Source organism: Penicillium lagena, assembly GCF_028827675.1.
Source record: "Penicillium lagena strain IBT 129212 chromosome Unknown utg000003l_segment0_segment0, whole genome shotgun sequence".
NCBI classification, from domain to species: Eukaryota; Fungi; Ascomycota; class Eurotiomycetes; order Eurotiales; family Aspergillaceae; genus Penicillium; species Penicillium lagena.
Genome location: NW_026623224.1, coordinates 3,477,708 through 3,499,529, shown reverse-complemented (window position 1 = coordinate 3,499,529; position 21,822 = coordinate 3,477,708). Strand labels below are relative to the sequence as shown.

The window sequence follows — 21,822 nt, the reverse complement described above, 5'->3', positions numbered from 1 at the left end:
GGTGAAGGTATGGAGCCTGTCAGAATAATGGCCCCTAGTAATTTATCCAGCTGCCGCATCTGTCCGCTTACCCATCTGGGAATTCCCCATCAGGGAACTGTGCCCCGGTGTGGCCAGATCTCACTATGTAGAGTTTTTCCGCTTCTCTACTATAAATATGGACATGATAGCTAGACCAGAGTACCATCGTTTTCAATCATTGTCACATGACACTATCTAGTAAATTTACTAGTGAATACAGGAAATTCAGACTCCGACAGAGCCGAATACCTTCAAAAGTTACGTTGGGCACTGGAATTACGTCGGGGCTCTGGCGGACCAACACGAGCGGTGTGGGTACGCACGGGCCTATTATTTTAGTTACTAAGTGATATTACCAAGTACAGTAAATCGATGATCCTTCGGTATTCTTTTTATCGAAATAGTGAGAGCAAATTTGAAGTACACAATGCATTTGCTTCGAAATAAGCCAACCATCAAGATGACTTGGAAAAAGCGATCGAATAATATTTTATCTTTCTTAGACCGCGCATAGGCCTTCCTAGTTACTTTGGGTACCTAACGACTGCTTGTCATGTAGGATCTGTGAGGGATTTTCTCTCAAACAAGTATTGACTTGAGTAAGTCATTTTTGCCGCTGCTACTAAACATGCGGTAGATAGAGTCCAGTTTCGTCCGGTGATATAATGCCCTCATCACTGAGGTTGCAATGACGAGGATTTGTCCATGTTTTTCCGTTGAGTCAGCGGAGCTAAGTGAACTTTTGATTGGTCTTCATTTCCATTATTACTAATTTCACCTCGGCGACAGCGAAAAATGGATGGAAAGTATATCGGGACTATGAATTAGCGCGGCTAGGCCCAACAAGCCGACTCTGTATTGATTTCTGTTTAGAGCTGCTCAATGTATGAACGGGATTGATTTCCAGCCTTAAGTCGCTCGGGCATTATGGGGGCCTCTGTCTCGGCTATTATATTAGACGATACAATGGCTTAATAGAAAATCTATGAATAGCTTGATAAAAATGTGAGCAATTTTATCTTAGTATTGGGAACAGCCCATGAGACATTTAAATTGCTGGGTCCACCTGGTCGTTGTTGAAGTCCAGGGCAAGGTAACTGGACCTGCTCCACCTGGGAAAAATATGGTAATTCGATGAACCCTCAATTACCCAAGCAAACTAGCCTATGTTATTTTCCGCTGAGTCAGTTGTAACAATCGCCTTTATTTGATAATGTGACATGAAAGATGACAAACTGTTCATCCGCGGAAGGGCAGTGACGAACAGGGTATAAAAGGACCCAGGTTCTCTCACAAACATGTAATATAAAGGAACAACAGGACAGCTCCTAGCAACAACACTTTCTAAAGTGCATCTATTCACACTGAATCTGTATCACAAATTTTAACGTGAAAAGACTCATTATGTCTCCCAAAAATGTTGTCGTTGTAGGCGCCACAGGTGCCCAGGTATGTTGCTCCTAATTACTAAGGTTCTTTCTGAGAATCAAAACTCACTGCTATATCACAGGGCGGGTCAATCGTTACTGAACTTTTGAAGTATGCCCACGAGTTTCACATCAGGGCACTCACGCGCGATGTCAAAAAGCCCTCCGCATTAGCTCTCTCAGCTCAGGGGGTCGAGGTACATCCTGTTGACCTCAACGACAGCCTTGAAAAATTGATAGAGGCGTTTGAGGGAGCGGAGGTCCTCTATGGAATGACGGATTTCTATTCCTCGGGCTCCAAAGACATAGAAACTGCGCAAGGCAAAGCCATTGCGGATGCTGCAGCTGCGACTCCAACACTGAAGCACTTCCTGTGGGGCACCTTGCCTGATCCAGTCAAAGTGTCCAATGGGAAGTTTCTGAACGTTCATCACTGGCAAAGCAAAGCCGACGTGACTGAATATATTAAGACCAAGTATCCTGATCTGTGGATAAAGACCACTGCGATACTGTTCCCGAATTATTTCGAGAATTGTCTGACAATGCCGAAATGGTATCTTCCGAAGAAGGTGATTTCTACCAATGTTGTTCCATCTCGTCGTTCTTGCCTTATAAAGCCTAAGCACAACCTACTGCAGAGAGCTAATTTAAGGGTCAAGGAATCTGGTATTTACACGCTTTCATTTTTACATAGCGAAAATACTTTGCTACCGAATGTTTCGATCACAGACACCGGAAAATTGGTCCGCCTTGTTATTCTAAATGGGGCACAATACTTTAGAAAGTCCATTGCATTCTACGCCGAAGCGCTATCAGAAGCTGAAAAACTGCGTGAAATGGGCAGACGTAAGTTCCTGTGTTTACTACTAATTGTGGTAACTAATAGTGGTATGCAGTCCTGGGTATCGCGACGGTGTATAAATCTATCACGCCTGCACAATTCCAAAGCCGCCTCATAAGTGGTGGAATGAGCCCAGTGATGGCTCTAGACTATACTGAACAACTCCAAATTTTTGAAGAGTGTGGACAAATCTATGATGATCCGAATCTTATTCAAGCCTTTGAGGTGCGTCTTGTGTGAAAGGCATATATCTGCTATGCTGCAGCTGTCATGATAATATTCTAACAGTTGATTTAAGATCCCTGGATTGTCATTGAAGACTTGGAAGGAGTTCATCAAAGAGAACGATGTGCTCGCGAAATTAGATCAATGAATCTGATCTACGAGAAATTTGCGTTGGACATCATTCATCAAGAGTGAAAGACAGGCAGACCAACCGAAGCGCCGATAGCGTTACTCGAGGCATGATTTTCATTTCGGTATGGAGCGCACAAACGAGGCTTCTTTCTCTTCATTTCCGTTCGTTCATTTTCGTTTTTATTTTTGTTTCTCCCCATCATTCTGGATATATATGTAAATCAGAATGAACGCGCAGAGGTCCATCGAAGAGGTATACTTATCAGGCTAAGCCACTTCCCGAACTCTATTTATTTTCTCTTAGTGTTATGTGTTCCCTCTCGCTTTGCTGCCGTCGTCGATCAAGCGGCCATGACACTAACGTAATTCAAAAGCGAATCGGCCACCCCAAAACACATAGTGAATGTGGTAATTTCATTCGTCGCGCGTAGAAGTGCATTTTCCTGCGTTACTAATAGCACGTTATTCATTGCCATCTGAAATGCTTTGAGAACCTCGTCCACTGCCTGTTTGTAGGTGTTGGTGGGCTTTCTGACCGGTATTTAAGTAAGGACTTTACCAATGGAGCCCGTTTCAAGATCTCTGCGATTGCTGCGAGCAATTAAGAGTAGATTAATCATTATAGGTCACTGGCTCACAGAGGACTTCTCCTATTGTGAGGAGGTTCTCGAATTCTGTCAAATGTTTGGACCTCATACAGGGGAGAATATTGCTGCCACGGTCTATAAAACCTTGGTAGAATTAGATCTCACGTTAAAGTTGACTACAATCACTGGGGATAATGCCTCAAACATTCAGGAGATGGTTTCTAAGCTTCATTTCACTTTGCAAATTTTGCAAAAGAAATCTTTACAGCCAATTCGATTCCGTGGAGCTGATAGCTATATTCGCTGTCTAGCTCATATCCTAAACTTGATTGTTAAAGATATTCTTCGATTCTTAAAATCTGGAAGTATTTCAGAAGCTAATGAGATCTGTGATAATATACAATCGAATTCGACCTCTTTATCCTCCTAATCAGCATTATCTAGACTCCTGATTCTTGCTATTTGGATTTCGCGGAGCCCTCAACGGAGGCAGGAATGAATTCGAGCTGTGATGCAATGGAGCTTAATAATAAATTCATTGAGTGTGATGTGGAGACACGGTGGAATTCTACCTTTCGAATCCTTGATGATGGAATCAATGCTCAGCGTCAGATTAATCGATTTTGCTCTGTACAAGGTAAGTAAGCAATCAAACTATATAATTGGACCACTAATTAGTTGATTAATTAGGTGAAATTCCTCCCTTTACCAATGTAGAATGGGAATGGCTTGGTCAGGTTCATAGGGCTCTCAAAACCTTTAATGACTTGACGAACTCAGTATCTATATCAAAGCCACAAATCACTCCAACTATCCCAATTTACTATGCGCTTCATGATCTTTTAGAAGATACAGTCTTAGTGGGATATAATAATGATATTACAAATGCAATGAGGGCAAGCATGAAGAAGTACCAAAAGTACTCTGACTCTATGGATAACTCAGAGGCATATTATACAGCCTTAATCCTTGATCCCGAGGTCAAAGGTGGCCTCATACTTCATGAGATAGAGGATCAAGAAGCTTCCTGGATGACCATGCGAGAGACTCGTCGAATGCTGCATGAGCGATATCCACTACAGTCGATTCCCCAGTCGATTCCCCAGTCGACTCCCCAGTCGACTCCCTAGTCAATTCCACAGTCGATTCCACAGTCAATGCGGATGCGGATGCTTCATAAGCTCCAGCCTCAGGGATCTCGATTAGTTTCTGATATTGATCAGTACTTTGATAGTCCCCTGCTTACTATCAAAGGGACGGAGGATCCAGACTGGCTATGCAATTGGTGGTGCATCCATAGGGGTGTATACCCTCAAATGGCAGAGGCCGCGAGGGAATTTCTAGCGATCCCAGCTTCAGAGGTATCCGTTGAGAGGCTATTTAGGGCAGGGAGAGATCAGTTAGGAATTCGAAGGCTTAGTTTAGGGGCAGATACTATGAGGATGTTGATGCTGATGAAAGACATTGTTTACTCGAATTTATTGCTTTTATTTTTATTGCTTAGTTTTGTCCCTCTTCTTAGAGTTTTCTGTCGAATCCTGGTGGGGCGATCGAACCAATTGGAAACTAGATCTACCACTCATTACCTGATTCAGGTGGTAATGCTGGCATGTGGTCAAAAATCTCAAGATAGAAGAAGTCTGATTTTCTAGAGATAGCCTGGCTATCTCTTTTGTAGTACAAAATGCATAATAAGCGAAATGATCGCACAATGCCAAGAATGTTGAAAAACAAGAGCAGTTTAGTGCTGAACCAACCTTTGCCAGGGATCCACCATGCTGGCATTCGACAACTACACTTAAATGGGAAAACCATCCTTGCTTGCTAAAGAACCTATGTGGGGCTATCCCGCATGTGCAGACCAATAAAAGCGCGCTTTCAGCCCGCTGACTCAACGGGAAAACGATTGGCTCTGAAGCTCGTTCACCTTGGAGACCGAGCTCGAAGGACTGTGCCGGAATTTAACTATCAGAGCGTCCCGAGTGGCGAAACCCCGGACAGAATTGCTCTAAAATATTGATTTGAAAGGTGTCTGCCGGCCGCCCCCGCGAAGCCATGGGTAAATCATTGAGAAAGTCAGGTCACCAGAGCAAATGACGTTAGAACAGAAATAGAAATAAAGGATGCTGCTAACTGCACCTCAGACATAAGCGTGGACTTGAGAGACGAGATAAAAATGAACAACGCTAGACAATTCCTTTATATTTGCTAAGGCGCCAAATTTCCTATGGAAAACAGCAAAAAAAGATATAATTTATCCTTGGTTCTGGTTCGGGAATCGCAGAATCATGGGCGGTGAGGACTAGGTGGACCGGTCTCTTCAGCCAACCATAAACAGCATTTAGGCCTCTCTGGCCTTTTGAGCAAGCTCCAAGCTTGGGCCATAGTCGGCTGACTCAGTGGCAAAGTCAGGGAGCGCTGGGGGCGAGCGAAGTTTCATGAACCACGAGGGGTTTCAATTTTGAAACAGCCCATGCATTCTCCCTTAAGCATCGCAACTTTCAAATTTGCCGATCCGTCCTTGTTGCTAGTTTCTTATCTACTTAGTTGCCGTGAATGCAATGCGGGGACGCCGGCTGAAGGCGTGCGATTCATGCTACAAGAGGAAGGTACACACGCAATTTTCTACCTTTGCCTCCTTGTTTCTCTGTCACTGATGGCTTTTCCGTCTCTTGTTTAAAAATTTTGGTTGTTTGGCACTGATTCCAAATAGATTCAGTGTGATGCAGCCTTCCCACAGTGCAACTGGTGTAGGCATCATGCACTCGCGTGTACCTACGACCGAACGACCCAGAATGGGCCGAAAAGGTGCGATCTTGCAGTTGACTAGCTATAGCCCTCTCCTGCTCGGGAACCCCTCTTTCAATATCAGAGCCTGTTTTTTGACCCGTTGATCTAGGAATAACGGCTTGCACCAGAAAGAGAAGATGAGGAGATTGGAGTCTGTTCTAGCTGGAAAGGCTGATCCAAACGCCGGTGGTAAGCAAATTATAACTTAAATTATCGTTTTGTTTCTCTCACTCAGCAGCTCTTGATCCAGTCACCCGAGGAGCCATCATGGAAAGGTCGCCATTTGCTCTAGGAGGATTGCGTCTTCTTAATGGAACCGCCTTGATGAGCGAAGAAGGCCAACAATGGATTGAGTCTCAGGCGTGTACTAGAATGGCGCCTGATGTCTTACGCGCATTTCGGCTACCATGGCAAAACACCGGTGGACTTTCAGTTCAAAACCTGCCATCTTTGCATACCGTGTTCGAGCTGCCTCCTCGGTCCTTGATTGAGAACTTAGTTTCCGTTTATTGCTCTTCTTTCCAATGCCTAGCATTTCCTGTTATCAGCAGATCACTTTTGGCCAAAACATTGAATTTGGCATACGGGCAACGCGGCATTCACGGATTTGTTAGCGCTAGGACATGCACCTATGCTTTCCTTGCACTAGTGAGACTGTTCGGCTTTGATGATGGGGTAACAGAAGAAATACCTTCGCTGCAGTATGCCAATGAAGCTGAAAGGCTTTTACCAATCGTAATACAAGAAATGACAAGCGATGGACTGCAGACACTGGTTATGCTTGTGAGTATTTCCTACATTTTTTCCCTATATGATGACGACGAGACATCTTGCTGTGAAACCCTTATCTGACAATTCTTCTGTGTTGTCAGATTCAATATCAATATTTTGCTGGCGAATTGCATTCTGCGGAGACTTTTGTATCGATTGCAAGTCGTTTCGTCTACACATTCGATGCTCATGTACGCCCAGGTCCGCTTTTATACGATAAAAGGAACTCTGAGTGCCATCTACGGGACCTATTCTGGATGTGTTATTCGTTTGATAAGGATCTTGCAATGCGAACAGGCCGACCCCCGTCCATCGGAGATGCTCATTGCGATTTGAAATTGCCTGCCGGGTACATAGAGATGCAAAATTCGAACATCCAACGTACCACGATTTCGATAACTCCATATACGGTGGCTCTGTTTCCTTGGGATCTTCGACTTTCCAAGATCAAATATAGAGTTTACTACACCCTTTACTCTGCTAGTGCTTTTCTTAGGGCACCAGCAGAAATCATTTCAAACATTCGTTCGCTCGACAGTGCACTGGAAGAATGGAGGCTGTCCCTTCATCCGGACTTTCGTCCAACCTTGTTCTTCTCTCAGCACACGCCAGTGAGCACGACATTAAACACACAAGCGATCATGTTACGTCTTGCTTACTATCACTGCGTGTCTGTCGTCCATCAAGCGAGCGCTCGATTTTTAGGCTTGACGAAAGATACACATCGTGAAAAAGAAGGAATAGACTGCAGACTCAGTCTATCCGTCAATGCGTGCAGATCTTCCATCCTCTACCTACAGACAGCATTACCTGCTATAAAGTCCGAATGCTTCTGGTTTGTAATATAGTGCCTTGGTCTTGACACTGTACTCTATCGCTGACTTAACCTTTCTACTGAAGGGTTGTTTTGTTTTATCCCGTGACAGCGATATTTGGGATATTCTCCAATTTGCTTGAGAATCCTACGGGCATTTCAGCTGCCGAGGACCTAAAACTTCTTGGCAACTTCCCCGGAATGCTTCGGAAAATCCCGATTCGCAGACTGACTCTGGCCGAAATGGTGCAACTGGAATTTCTTGATAAGTTTACAACCGAGCTTGCGAGATTAGGGCGATGCACTTTTGAGAAGGCCCAACTCGACACAAGACAGACAGTCTCTCGGTAGAATACAGATTGATTCGCCATCCATTTGACCGCAATTACTAAATCCTTGCTTGCTGAAGAATCTATGTGGGGCTGTTCTGCATGAGCAGGCCGATGAAAGTACACTTTCAGCCCGCTGACTCAACGAGAAACCAATTGGTTCAGGAAGTTCGTTGACTTTGAAGACCGAGCGCGAAGGACAATTCCGGAATTTTAACAATCAGAGCTTTTTGACGTGTAGTTCATAATCTAGGCAATATGAGAAAAGCGTCACGGGTGACGAAACCCGGACAGATCTGCTTTCAACATTATTCTTCGTAGTTTTCAAAAATATAATTCATATAAACACAATCGACAATCAGCTTCTAGGACTTTACTCCTTTCAGTATTCATTGGAGACACTGGGGTACCGGAAATCGCGTGCGCGGCTTCAGCGTGGATATCTACCAATGAAGATCACGGAAATCCCACGTTAGATGACCATATTCTTGGATTTAGTCCAAAGATTAGAAATCATAACGGGATTCCTAAGGTGTGCATCAATTCGTATAGCAGATACAGAAGCAGGGATGGACTCACAAGGAATATAAAGGTGAGACAGATCACCGGGCTTTGGGTGAACTGCCACTGCGGTACGCTTCCACAGTACAACCACCTATCACTTATTTAGCAATGTTAGTTAACGTAAACCACGGGCGAGTGGCCCACACGGGCGAGTGGCCCACCTGCCCCCAAATCGCGTCTCCGACGCGTTCCTACTCTCCTCAACCATCCACCATGCCACCAAAACGCAGTATATCGGGCCCTAATTCTTCTAATCAGGAAGGAAGGGTCCTACTCGCAATACAAGCATACAAGAACAACGAAATTGTCAATATTCGTGAAGCGGCACGTCGATTTGGTATTCCCAGAACCACCCTCCGGAACAGGCTCGCGGGCCAGACCTATCGTCCTACTACACGCGCAAATAACACAAAATTGACCCAATTAGAAGAGGAATCGTTAAAGAAATGGCTTCTTTCTATGGACGACCGAGGAATTGCTGCCGATCACGCCCTAATACGAGAAATGGCAAATATTCTACTTGCGAAGCGCGGCGAGGACCCTATCCAAACAGTCGGAGTTAATTGGTCAGGGACTTTTATGAAACGCCACGACGACCTTACAATGCGCTTTAGTAGGGGCTATGACTATAAGCGCGCTCAATGTGAAGATCCAGTGGTTATTCGGGATTGGTTTACTACTGTCCGACGCACTATTGAGCAATATGGTATTCTGCCTATGGATATCTATAATTTTGACGAAACGGGCTTCGCAATGGGTATTACAAGCACCTCAAAGGTTGTTACACGCAGGGAATACTATGGTAGGCGCAAGTTAGTACGCCCTGGTAATCGCGAATGGGTCACTGCTATTGAAACAGTCAATGCAAGTGGATGGGCGCTTCCGCCTACTATCATCTTCAAAGGCAAGCGATATAATCAGTCTTGGTTCGTGGATCTTCCGTCCGATTGGCGCCTCGAAACGAGCGACAATGGATGGACTACTGATGAAATTGATCTACGATGGTTAAAACACCATTTTATTCCATTGACTACACAGCGCACGCAGGGGGTATGGCGTCTATTAATATTAGACGGCCATGGAAGCCATATGACCGCAGCATTTGATGATTTATGTATAGAAAACAATATTGTTTCTATATGTATGCCACCGCATTCCTCACATCTATTACAACCTCTCGATGTGGGCTGCTTTGCTGTTATTAAGCGATCATATGGTCAGCTTATCCAGGACTGGATTCGCTGGGGCCGGAACCATATTGATAAGCTTGATTTCCTTACTGCATATCCACGTGCCCGAGATGAAGCATATCAAGGCATTACTATACGAAATAGCTTTGCCGCTGCTGGCCTCGTTCCGCTAGATGCGCAGCGTGTGCTAGACAAGCTAAATATTTTGCTTGCCGATATATATACACCATCACCACCAGGGACTAGTGGGAGCGACAGTAGCAGTTTTGTCCCCCATACACCTCATCATACAAAGGACCTAAGTCGTCAGGCACATTCAATCAATAAGCTCCTTCGCCAGCGTATGCATTCACCGCCTAGTCCTATTGTACAGGCTTTCGCGCAATTAGTCAAAGGATACGAAAGAGAGATGCATAAGAATGCTATATCGGCACGCGAGATTGAGAAACTACGCTCCCAGGTCAACCAAACGAAACAAAAGCAGGCAAAACCTAGCAAATGGATGGATAGTGAAGTAGGAATGACAGGCGAGGACAATGTGCAGCGAATGTTGGATGATCAATTAGTCGTTGAAGTGGAAAACACTGCCGAAGCAGGTCCTTCGTCGGCAGCGGAACCAACCAAGCAGCGTGCGCCACCGCGGTGTTCAAATTGCTGGCAAATAGGGCATAGGAGGACTAAATGCCCTGATTAGTATGCGGGTATTTCATATGTAAAATAGGCGTTGGTAATTGACTTATATTGAATTAAATGCGTACGGTTGCGAGTGGGTGGGCCACTCGCCCGTGTGGGCCACTCGCCCGTGGTTTACGTTAGCTAATTGTTCGCTGACTCAGCGGGCTAGTTCAAAGCTTTTTACAAATTGGGAGTTATTCGCATCATCACACTGAGGCCCAGGTGTGTCCATCTCGGAATGACGATCATCGCGAATCCCGAATCGAGAAAATGCATCCATGTTAGAGTTGGCCGTTAGGGTTTGTTGTAGAGACTGCCTGGTTTCAAATCTCTCAATTATCAACGAGTAGCCAGTCTGTCGGTCGACCAGTGAACACATGGCTAAGAACCAGTGGCGCTAGTAACGCCATTTGCCTGGGAGTACCGGATTGCCCGGATCCGTTCGTCTACGCTAACTTCACGAGTGTATATATATGTGTGTGTGTGTGCTTGTCCGTTTCCCTTAGAAGTCCCCAGACCTGCACAGTGCGCGGAAGACGACGGCAACGTACGCACCCCGCATCTTTCTTCGAAAACTTTCCATTTCCTCACTATGTCCCATCACCTTCAGGACGTTACTGTTGTTGGTATCGGCAACATTGGCGCCGCCGTGAGCCGCACACTTCTAAAGTCCGGCAGCCGTGTGACTATCTGGAATAGGACTGCCAGTCGTATCCAGATACAATCTCTGATCTCCGATGGTGCTACGTTCGAACCGGATATCGAAGCAGCTATTGCCAAGGGTGTTAAAGCGGTCTTGTTTTGCGTGCTGAACTACGACGCTATTTATCAGCTACTCGATTTTTGCCCGACCGCAATTGACGGCAAAATTCTCGTCAATTTCAGCAACGGTACACCACGTCAGGCTATTGAAATGCAGACATGGACCAAGAGAAACGGAGCGGCCCAATATTTCGACGGAGCTATCATGGCAACGCCGCAACTGATCGGGACTCCTAGCTCAACAATCCTCTGCAGTGGCGAGACCCAAGAGAGCTTTCAAGTCATTTCTGGGCTCCTTGAGCATCTTGGTCAGCCTTATTATGATGGTCCCGATGCTGGTGCAGCGGAGTCATTGGATATAGCGGCCCTTCTGGCCATGTTCGGCATGTTTTCTGGGGCTTTAGTTGGCATGGGACTTCTCAGCAGGACACGGCGGCAGCTCGATAGCCGCGACGGCAAGGTCAGCCCCAGTGTAAACAATATCGTGGTTCCTGTACTCCAGATGATGACATCGTATGTCGGCCGCTTAGCGGAACTCATGGATGAAAAGGCTTGGGACAATGACATGGGAAACGCTCTTGGCATGCAGCTCGACGGACTCAGGAATGCTCTGCGAGCATGCAAAGAAGAAGGAGTGGATGAAAGCGGGTTGAAGTCATTTGAGTCACTTATGCAACAAGCCGTCAAGGAACGGGGAGGCAATGGAGGATTGGCCCAAGTGATACAATATATTCTTAAAGACGATAGAATGTAATTAGCAAAAGGAATATCACTACAAGATTCGCTATGAAAATCATTTCTGATTTCTACTGTGAACAATGGTGCGTTTTTATGGCCTTTCACATTAGCTCACATACAACAACAATTTTAAAACAGAGTAGCTGGGCTCCACTGGACACCGAAGCCGCCCCACAGATTGTTTACTGTTATTCGCTTCAGTAAAAAAAAGACCATCAATAAACTGTGGGGTAAATGTCGTCTGGTGGAGCCCAGCCATTGAACAAATATTGGTATGATATTTAAGCTAATGTGAAAGTGAATGAAAGTGCACGTTTGTTCACAACCATTATATTAAATATGTGTGTGTGTGTAGTTCATTACCCTGACCCTCGTTGAAGTTGGATTCTAAACCACAACCCACTAGGCTGGGTACGGGTTCGTATTTAGGTCTATTCAAACTTGGGTGAAACGAAAACTTGGAACGTGCTGTAGCTATCATATAACAGTCCAAAGGCTTTGGAGCACCCCTGGCAATGAGAAAAGGGCAAATCAGACATGTCACTAACGGCCAAGCAAAGATCAGATGAAAGGTTTTCTTGTGACCCCTGATTGGTTAGGCGTGCCGCGCCCGAAGGATACTTAGCGGGGAGGCTAGGGGCTAGGGCGGTAGCCCCCCTAAGCTTAAGCTAGTGTTTGGGCGGTAGGCAGTTTACGTGTAACGAGACGGTATGACATTAAGCCTGAAGTGAGAAAACACCGCTTACCAAGAAAGGCTATTCTTGGCGTTCAATTCAGTCTCACGGATTCTGCTGAGAGTGAGCAGAAATTACCAGTTACGGTTAGTAGGTGCATCGCATGTGACTCGGTAGGGTGCATGCGTTGGTAGGCATGCAATATAAAAGCTGGGCGGTAGCCATTGATGTAGGTAAAGAATGAGTGTTATCGAATTCCAAGGGTCGATTGCCGACAGTGCTGTCGGCAAGATTTCTGCGTGGAAGCAGAGATATGTCGGAAAGTGTTACTATACGCGCAACGCTTCCGAATCGCACGTTTCGGAAGTCGAACTTATAGTGAGAGACTTGGTGCAGTCGGACAAAGTGTATGTCACAGACATGATAACGAAACTGTCGTACAGGAGAGAAAAGCAAGGCCAATGGGATGTTGGCCTCTACACACTGGATGTTATTTTCAGTGGATTCCTGAGGGGTATACCAGCGGAGCTGATTGGGTCGTGGGCACCAAGTGTGTCTAGCGGCATACATTACAATGTACACACGGAGTGTGTAAGTATCACAAATCCGGCGAATTTGTGGGACACGCAAATATTGTACGATTTCGATGAAGACGAAGACGTCGTATACATGAAGAGATATTGGCGAAGCGCCGGGAATTTAGTTCACTGCTCAGCCGTGTGCAAACGGGAATCAAGGTTCGCGTGCTTTCAGGCCAGTAAGGCTTGGTTGGGCACTAATGATCAGCTTATTATCCAGGCTGAAAGTTCGAAGAGATGGTCGAGCTAGGTCAGTTGTGCCACCTTCCAGACAGAACTACACCGCTAAGATCGTCCCTAGGTCTGTCCAGGATTCTTGGCACCACTAAGCCAGTTGGAATGTATCGAAATCCGCGGAGAGCTAGAGGATATTTGTGGCAGGCTAGTCACTATAGAGAAAGCCATAATTAGGGAGAAGGCTATGGCAGAGGGCAAAAGAACCAGGCGAGCGTATTGTTCCTAGACGCTATTTTAGCTAGAATTCAATCGTCTTTGACTTCTTACCTGTGACCGGATGTCAGATCAAGAAAGAAAATCAATAAAGAATTCAATTTGAGTACGTAGTCGACGGGAGATCCAAGTTGAGAAAGGGAAGAAGAGACCGAAGAAGAGTCTCTACTTATCTACAACAGTCTATGTCCTGTGTCACTTGTCAAACGCAGTCTTCAAACGCAGTCTTCCATCGCAGTGATGCCAAACGCGGTCCCGTCAAGCGCAGACCCGTCGAGCGCGGTCCCATCATGCGCAGTCCCGTTAAAATCCCATCAAGTGTGGTCACATTACCTATTAGAATCCTATGTTAGCTTTTGTCCGCTTAAGTAACCCATCATTATCCCCTAGAACAATCGCCCACCTTCTCCTAGCAGTTGGTCCCTAGCGCCTTTTGCAATTGCTACTCGTTGGACTAATCAAGGTTGTAGATGATGTATGACGCTATGACGCTATAAAGTCCTCCACCTGCTTTAGGGTCAAGTTCCGCAGATATCGACATACTTTCTAGAATTTCTTCTACCGCTTAGAAATTCCAAATTATCTATAATCTTGCTACTATGGTCTATCCCATAGGGATGTGTATATACATATATATTCGCGAATAATATCTAATTAATTCAAATTCATATGCTATTATTATGTTAGGGCCATCATGTTAATATAGTACCTCGACTATTCGAACGACTATGTGACTATGCGACCGTGAGAATACAACTTACTACTCGCAAGACACGCTTTGTAGTAGACGAGACGCGATTACACTAGACAAGCATTTTCTAGTTAAGAGGAGTAGCTAAAATCGGAAAATCCATAATCTCTCAGACTATAGTAAGGTCGCTCAAGGACGCTAACCTTCTAGGTGCTAGCGTTTACTTTCAGAGGGGTGATAGGGACTGAGGGAATGCGACGAAATTTTTTCCAACCTTAATAAGACAGCTAATGCTCAGAGTTCCTAAGCTAAAGTCTAGCATTATCAAAACAATTTACCACGATCCTCATATTACGTCAAAATCACTCTAGATACAGTTTGAGAAACTACTTCTCCACGCATTGCTTACTCTTGCCTATTTCGACTAACACCCTCAAACCGCTCTGATAGTGATCGACGCTTTAGATAAATATGAAAGTGATTAGGATGCGCAAATCATAATTCGATTACTACTTTATCTATAGAAGATAAAAGCGGTTCGCCTTCTAATCTTCTTAACTAGTAGACCTATACTCCTAATCAGCTTTTAGCTTCTTAGTCGTGGATCACAAACATTAGAGCATAGCGTTTCAAGAGATTCCTAAACAAGTGATAGAACACGACATACATTTATTTCTATACGATCGATTTGCGAAAATCAGACACGATCGAATTATTTGTAAAGATTGGCCTAGTAGTGGTGTCTCCCAAGAGCTAGTCAGGATGTCCGTTCCACTGTTTATATCGGCTGCCTTAGTGTGTCGTTACATTGAAAATACAGATTAGGAACCTAAATCGTGCCTCGCAAGGCTACTCACGGACCAAGCAAATTATGAATCGAAGATGGACAAGACGTACCTACTAATCCTAGAGCGACTGCTGAGCGATTAACCGAGTGATGAGACGGAGCTGCGGCAGCTCCTACATGAGTTCCAGGACATAGTTGGTGTAATAATCCTTCTTATTACTCCATTTACTATAAATTCGCTAGCACTATTTCTTAGGATAGGAGCAGACCACATTAGTACTTAATTATATCTATTACAATCGGTTCTAAGCCTCCACAGTGATCGCGACCAGCCTACTAAGGTCATATATCCATCATTTCTGGAATTCTTAGTCTAGCATACGCATAGTTTCTATGTAGATAAGCGGAGAAAGCATAGAGAAATTGCTAATGCCTATCTTAAAACTATGCGATCTGGTTTGCAGAGAAACATCTACAATTTACTAAGCCCTAGTAAAAATAGGACAGACATCCACTCTTAATATATCCGTTAGTATCTCCTACTAGAATTGCACCACTCTTGTCGCTACTAGATACACTATCTCAAACAAAGTTAGGCCTTAGCTTTCGAGGTAGAAGATATACTATTATTCTTCTAGACACATTTTCTACATTAGGTTGAGGCGATGAGTTTGTTAGGCCTCATAGGGGAGGTAGTGGGTATGCTTAGTGTCCTCTATACGATTATACTAGTAAGTAATCTTATAGATAATCGTTTGAGACTTAAGCTAAGAGATATAGGCCAATAATAGTTGTGTAATATTAGATTTTCTATATGACGCAAGACGCTTTATTCTAAATAATTTATAGATAGCCAATAAAGCACCACTCTAGATCTATTACGCAGGGCTGATATTTACTCCTATAACGGCAATAACTCGTAGGGAGTTCAGATCAGAGCTGCCTAGTTAGATATGCTAGTTCCCACAAGTTAATGAAAATTGGAGTCTAGCATTACAAGCTCTTAAAGCCTATACTAGCGGGGTAAAATTAGTGGCCTCTTCGCCTAATAGCCAGCTGCTAGCGTCTAGCTTAGACGATGCGACTATATGGCTCTAGGATTAGGTGATGGGCGCCCTATAGCACACTCTTAAGGGCCATACTGACTAGGTTCGCTCAGTGGCCTTTTCGCACGACGGCCGGCTACTAGCCTCCGTCTCCTACGATGAGACCGTACGGCTCTAGGATCTAGTAACGGGCGCCCTAGAGCAAACTCTTGTGGGCCACTCTGGCTTAGTTCGCTTAGTAGCCTTTTCGCCTAACGGCTAGCTGCTAGCGTCTAGTTCTTACGATAAGACCGTGCGGCTCTAGGACCTAGTGATGGGCACTCTATAGCGGACTCTCGAAGGCCATTCTAGTTGGGTTCACTCTATGGGTTTTTCGCCTGACGGCCGGTTCTTATCGTCTAGCTTAGAAGATAAAACCGTGCGGCTATGGAATCTAGTGATAGGCGTCCTGCTGCAAAGCCTCGAGGGGCATTTAGGCTCTGTTCGCTTAGTGACCTTCTCACCCGACGGCTAGTTGCTGGCGTCCATCTTAGACGATAAGACAGTACGGCTCTGGGATCTAACGGCGGGTGTTCTGCTGCAAAGCCTTAAAGGCCATTCCGGCTCTATTCACTTGGTGGCCTTTTCACTGGACGGCAAGCTACTGGCGTCTAGCTCGGACGATAAGACTATATGGCTCTGGATCCTAGCGACGGGCGTTCTGCAAAGGACTTTAGATACTAAGAAATCTGTTACCACACTTAAATTTTCTCAAGAGAGTTCATTTTTAATCACCAATTTAGGCACGTTTGATTCTCATTGTGGGCATGCGAATCATAGCTCTGTCCTAAGCCATGAAAATCAGGCGATCTTTATTATATAAGGACAATAGATAGAACTGAATAGTAAGGATGTTCTATGGCTTCCTCCTAAGTTTCAGCCTAGCTGTTCTGCGATTCATAGGAATTCACTTGCCTTAGGACACACGTTAGGGCAACTTTCATATAATTTCGTTTATAGCAAGTGTCAAAGATTTTCATTCTTGTTCCTTCCACTGTTTTCTTGTCTCCTCGTAAAACATGCTTTAGGAGAAAGACAGAATTTATAGGACCTGGTGTGCTAGACAGAGCACTTTCACACCTGACTCATGGCACTGTGCTCTTCAATAATACATGAGGTTAATTTTTCTAGTTATTGGAGCGGGAAGGACAGAGTCGGCAATACAATTCCTTATCATTGGTTGTAGTCTGAATACGGTGGGAGTTTTGGAACACATACTTACTCAGCAACTCCCTCAAAACACCGCTGTCTCTTAACACCTTCGCGACTTCCTCTCTACAGAGAATCGACACACCACCAGTGTCAAGAGATGAACTGGGATGTGCGACGTTCAGTTAACTCGACTTTGCGTCAATTGAAATTTCATGCAGCCTATCTGTCCCACCTGCCGAGACCTGTACTTCCACTACCATCTTTCCAACCGTATTTGGCCAACATGGCTGGTCGCACATCCCGAAAGAACCTCGCGGTCCGCACGATAACAACCCACCGTGACAAGATGAAATCGGTGAATCTAGAGTTTGAGCATTTCTTTCACTATACTAGCAGGCGAAGTCTGTGGGATGAAGAACAGTAGCTTAACGTTGATGTTGATAGGAGGATACGGTACTCTAATACCGAGGGTATGATCTCCTCTGCCCTTGTCTTTGTCTAGTTTCTATTACTCTTCCATATATAATTCTTCGCGCACTATTTCTGGTACATCTTTATGGCCTTTAAGAACCCCGCCTTTTTCGGCGTAGGTAACTAAACGCCTTGGATGATAGGTTCTGAGTCGGTAGTGCTTTTTCCCACTGGATCTACTCAACAATAGGGTCCCGAATGGCACATCGGCGAAGGACATCGCATCAGATTATAGGCGCTACGCTAGATTAGTTTCTGACCAGACGCATGCTGTTCTGTATCGAGCTGCGCGTCTCGTTCATCAAGTGTCCTTCTAGTGACATAAGACTTGCCTCTTTTCTCTCCCTTGCGACCAGCAGAAGGAGGGTGGCGGTCATCTACGTAGTTAAAACAAATGCTCAACCTGAGTATCTTACCACGATAAAATAGGCCTTACCACATTAGGAGCTGTTTCTCGATAGCAGTCCAGATAACATCAGTGTTATGAAACCGTTTAGTCAGGTCACGATGGGAACGTTCGTTTACCGATACGACGACTGTAGTATCATCAGCGCTCACCCTTCCGTCGTGGGAGGCTTTCCCATGGAAGACATTGTCTAGTTTCTTCTTCAAGACCATGTGTCAGTTCAGTACTGGTCAATGCCGGACCGGGCCCGACTGTCCTCACTAAAAACACACAAGGCCAGGCCCACCCGGCCATATTCCGGTTTCTATACACAGGCGGCGAGAGTGTTGAACGTGCGCCGGCCAATAACAATAGCCCTTTCGCGCCATACTTAAAAATGCGAGTATGTCGCTAGACCTTCATGTACAGTATGTATATTCGAGATTGACAAATACCACCATCAGGGCGAAGTAGAGACCAGTGGATTGGACGCAAGGTTCTCAAAGGTGACTGTGACTAATGGCCAAAAAGAGTGAAATGTTCTTTCTTATTATCTAGACTTTAAAGGGCCAAGTCAATACCAAGAGTTTGTTCTTAACACTTGTGTCACTGCCGCCAAAAAAAGGTATAGCATTGTCATTACCATAGCTCGACTTTTCTCCAATGTCGTACTCATTGATCGAATACGCTCTGTGGCCCCACATCGCTGACCTAAGACCAACTACTCCGCTCAACGAAAGAGTTGAATACTATTATTGAAGAGCACGAAATTACTATGCGCACCGAAAAGGTTCTTTCTACATATATAGATAGTACTTGGTTTTTTTTTTACATAGGGGGACAATACAAATCAAGGAGAGGAAAACCTTGCATGGACGCTAATCTCAGCTCATCGCAATCCCCGTCGGGCGTTGCGGATCCTTTAGGGAACGAATACACCTCTAGCAACCCTACCCTATATGGCTATACGCTCCAGGTCAGTGATACCATGCTATGCAGAATTTGGGAATTCGTACAGGTGATTTACCTCTATTGAAATAGAAATTGATTATTTACCGAGCTGGATAATGCCAAAGGTACATGACTCATGTTCCTCCTGTTGACAGCATTCCTTTGTGAGAATTCAAGTATGCACTAGTCCCGACCGGGATCATTGAACCGAAATGATAATACGAAGCGCTAGGAAAGCTCTTCCCGTAAATTCATAATAAATTGACTATTTCAGGGGCTGCTGATGGAGACACTAGTTAAATAATGGGGCGTATTGTCCGGATGACAAGAACGGGTGGATGTCAGTATGGAGGTTTAAAGCCCTACGAACGTACTCGTGAGCCTTCGACAGGGCGTCCAGAATAATCTACCGAGAAGGTCAGCGGTTTTTCACCACCACAATGCATGCATCCGCGATTCTTTTCAGTTTGTCTCTCGCAGCCACCTGCCTGGGGTCCAAATCGAAATGCCACTTTAAGCCTTCACCCAATGCCACAATTGACAACTACCCCGGCGCCCCCAAACATAGCGCCATCTCGTCTGCCCCGTACAATTTGAACCTCCTGTCTGAGGTCCCTGTCGCCGATATCTGCACGTCTCGCATCGGCAGCAACGAACTTGATTGTGCGCGCAAGTACATAGACGCAATCGACGAGCAGCTGGCCTTCCTGTATGCCCGACGCCTGGGCTACGCCGCCGTTGCGGGAAACGCCAAGTACCGCGCTGGTACCAACCTGAACGACCCCAGCAGAAATTCTCAGGTGGCAGAAGGCATGGCAGAGAAGGTCCTGAGCTACGGTGGTAACTTGGATGCCGGAAGGGTTATGGGTGGTGAGGGCTGCCAGATTTATGCCAGCTTGGTATACGAGATTGCCAATATCCAGGAGACGTGTAATGAAGACTTTGACGAAAAAGCTGATCGGGTTTGCAATTAAAAATGAGATTGGAATGTAATCTTAGACTATCAAAAATTGAAACATGGAGATATGCCAATCGATGCTCCCCAAATTACACTCTCTTAATCCAATCTAGTAAAGGAGTATTGGGCTACACTCTATCTTTTCACACCCTCTCCAAAACGTTTTTGTCTTGAGCCAATCCAGTCATATGGGGTTCTTCTTCTTGCCACACTTACTCAGACATTCCTCGACCATGATTAACGCAGTCTTTGGAATAGCATCGCGTACCCTACCAATATCCTCACCGACAATGCTTTGCCCAAACGTGCGAACAATAATATCATCGCTCATGGCATAGGTCTGGTTCGCAACTAAAGTCATTCCATAGTCCTCCGCCGTGAAGGTGGCAGCGAAACCTGCAGGTTCATAGCCCCGGTTCACCTGTGTGTGGAATGAACCCCTTGGATAAATGGTCATCATTTTGGGGCCGAGATCCGCACGCATGACTCGCTAATTGCCATTGGAGTCCAATGCGCTTCCTTTGGTATCATTTCGGAGTACACATGGCCTCAGGTCAGGACAAAAAGCTCTGTGGCGCGAGGGTGGAGATGAACGAAGGTCATGCTTTATGCTGTTAAATAAAATCAGTTTCATCCTAAGTGTCATACAAGTATGATATACTGTATAATACCTGGAATTTCTCCGACACTCACTGCTGCACCAGTACCAACAAGTGCAGGAAAGTTCACGCGGCTAGCAATCGGAATCGCGCTTTTGTTGAAATCGAAGATAAAATCTTCATCATTTGGTAGGAGCTAGTAGCGGTCGATAGCGCTAGACAATCCAACCATTAATTTTGCGTGCTTTAGTGAGTCTCTAGAGAGTTACGTGTCTGGAAGTTATAGTCGGGCCGTCAAGCTGAGCTCTGATGTTGAGGTCTTGGCAGGTGCAGCATTCGCCGAGGGAGCAAGAGCAATCCCAAGGGCAAGGCCGGAGTCAAGAATAGACTGAGGCAGCTTGAGGGCTATTAGAGTTCATCTCAGTAGTCTCCTTGAAAGTATAGCAAATGTAAAATATCTTTCTGAAATGGTGATTTATTGTGGATGATATGGTCAAGAGGGACGGTAGTTGAATTTCTTATATACTTGCATATCTTCGATGCCAGCATCGAGTTCGAATCATGATGCTACGGAATATTTCAAATATTTGTCGGCATTAACGGATGTCTAAGCCTCGTTCACTTCGTCTATCGTATCCCGTAAGCGAGTTGGCCATGTAAAAGAGTTGGCCACCCCAAAGCCACCCCAAAACACCATAGGAAATGTGATTTACAATATCAACTATTACGAGTTAAATTCGCTTTATTATTGGTAAAACATCGTTTCTCGGTATAGATAGTAGTATTCTAGGGTTAAGGGGATTTCCAATGACAATGAGTGACATCAAAAACATTATATGTTTGGGCGATACGGATCACTAGGAACGGGCGGGCTATAGTGTCCATTTGCAAGAAGGCAACTACGAAAATGACTAGCAAGCCGTAGAGGACAGCCACGACCATTTCACCGACGATCCTCTCCTAGTCACTGCTTCTGTTACCACTGACTTGAATGGAGATCGCTAGAACCCCGACTTACGTCTACTGAACACAGTGTATACCCTTATGAATTAAACACAAGTCGAAGCGGAACCTCAATATACCTCTACTAGTCACGGGAACCGTACTAGTCGACTGACTACCACTCAGCAACGAACGCCTGTAATCGAATATAGTATTCTAGGTTAGGCATCGCT

General features: G+C 45.2%; 7 protein-coding genes across 7 annotated transcripts; 6 read left to right on the top strand and 1 right to left on the bottom strand.

The window, feature by feature from the left end:
- Window positions 1-1,425: 1,425 nt before the first annotated feature.
- Window positions 1,426-2,662, top strand: N7510_006635 (uncharacterized protein; the record flags this gene model as incomplete). Its single annotated transcript, XM_056978561.1, has 4 exons — window positions 1,426-1,470; window positions 1,532-2,294; window positions 2,345-2,514; window positions 2,588-2,662. 4 exons carry the CDS (start codon window positions 1,426-1,428, stop codon window positions 2,660-2,662), a joined length of 1,053 nt encoding a protein of 350 aa, XP_056834593.1.
- Window positions 2,663-3,728: 1,066 nt separating this feature from the next.
- N7510_006634 (uncharacterized protein) lies at window positions 3,729-4,363 on the top strand (the record flags this gene model as incomplete). Its single annotated transcript, XM_056978560.1, has 2 exons — window positions 3,729-3,870; window positions 3,924-4,363. The coding sequence occupies 2 exons, from the start codon at window positions 3,729-3,731 to the stop codon at window positions 4,361-4,363; spliced, it is 582 nt and encodes a 193-aa protein (XP_056834592.1).
- A 1,927-nt stretch (window positions 4,364-6,290) lies between these two features.
- N7510_006633 (uncharacterized protein) lies at window positions 6,291-7,959 on the top strand (the record flags this gene model as incomplete). The annotated part of the gene is made up of 2 exons (XM_056978559.1): window positions 6,291-6,797; window positions 7,753-7,959. The coding sequence occupies 2 exons, from the start codon at window positions 6,291-6,293 to the stop codon at window positions 7,957-7,959; spliced, it is 714 nt and encodes a 237-aa protein (XP_056834591.1).
- Window positions 7,960-10,958: 2,999 nt separating this feature from the next.
- N7510_006632 (oxidoreductase) lies at window positions 10,959-11,882 on the top strand (the record flags this gene model as incomplete). Its single annotated transcript, XM_056978558.1, has 1 exon — window positions 10,959-11,882. The coding sequence occupies one exon, from the start codon at window positions 10,959-10,961 to the stop codon at window positions 11,880-11,882; it is 924 nt and encodes a 307-aa protein (XP_056834590.1).
- Window positions 11,883-12,780: 898 nt separating this feature from the next.
- On the top strand, window positions 12,781-13,368 carry N7510_006631 (uncharacterized protein; the record flags this gene model as incomplete). Its single annotated transcript, XM_056978557.1, has 1 exon — window positions 12,781-13,368. The coding sequence occupies one exon, from the start codon at window positions 12,781-12,783 to the stop codon at window positions 13,366-13,368; it is 588 nt and encodes a 195-aa protein (XP_056834589.1).
- Window positions 13,369-19,530: 6,162 nt separating this feature from the next.
- On the top strand, window positions 19,531-20,064 carry N7510_006630 (chorismate mutase; the record flags this gene model as incomplete). The annotated part of the gene is made up of 1 exon (XM_056978556.1): window positions 19,531-20,064. One exon carries the CDS (start codon window positions 19,531-19,533, stop codon window positions 20,062-20,064), a length of 534 nt encoding a protein of 177 aa, XP_056834588.1.
- Window positions 20,065-20,232: 168 nt separating this feature from the next.
- Window positions 20,233-20,508, bottom strand: N7510_006629 (RmlC-like cupin domain-containing protein; the record flags this gene model as incomplete). The annotated part of the gene is made up of 1 exon (XM_056978555.1): window positions 20,233-20,508. The coding sequence occupies one exon, from the start codon at window positions 20,506-20,508 to the stop codon at window positions 20,233-20,235; it is 276 nt and encodes a 91-aa protein (XP_056834587.1).
- Window positions 20,509-21,822: the final 1,314 nt, after the last annotated feature.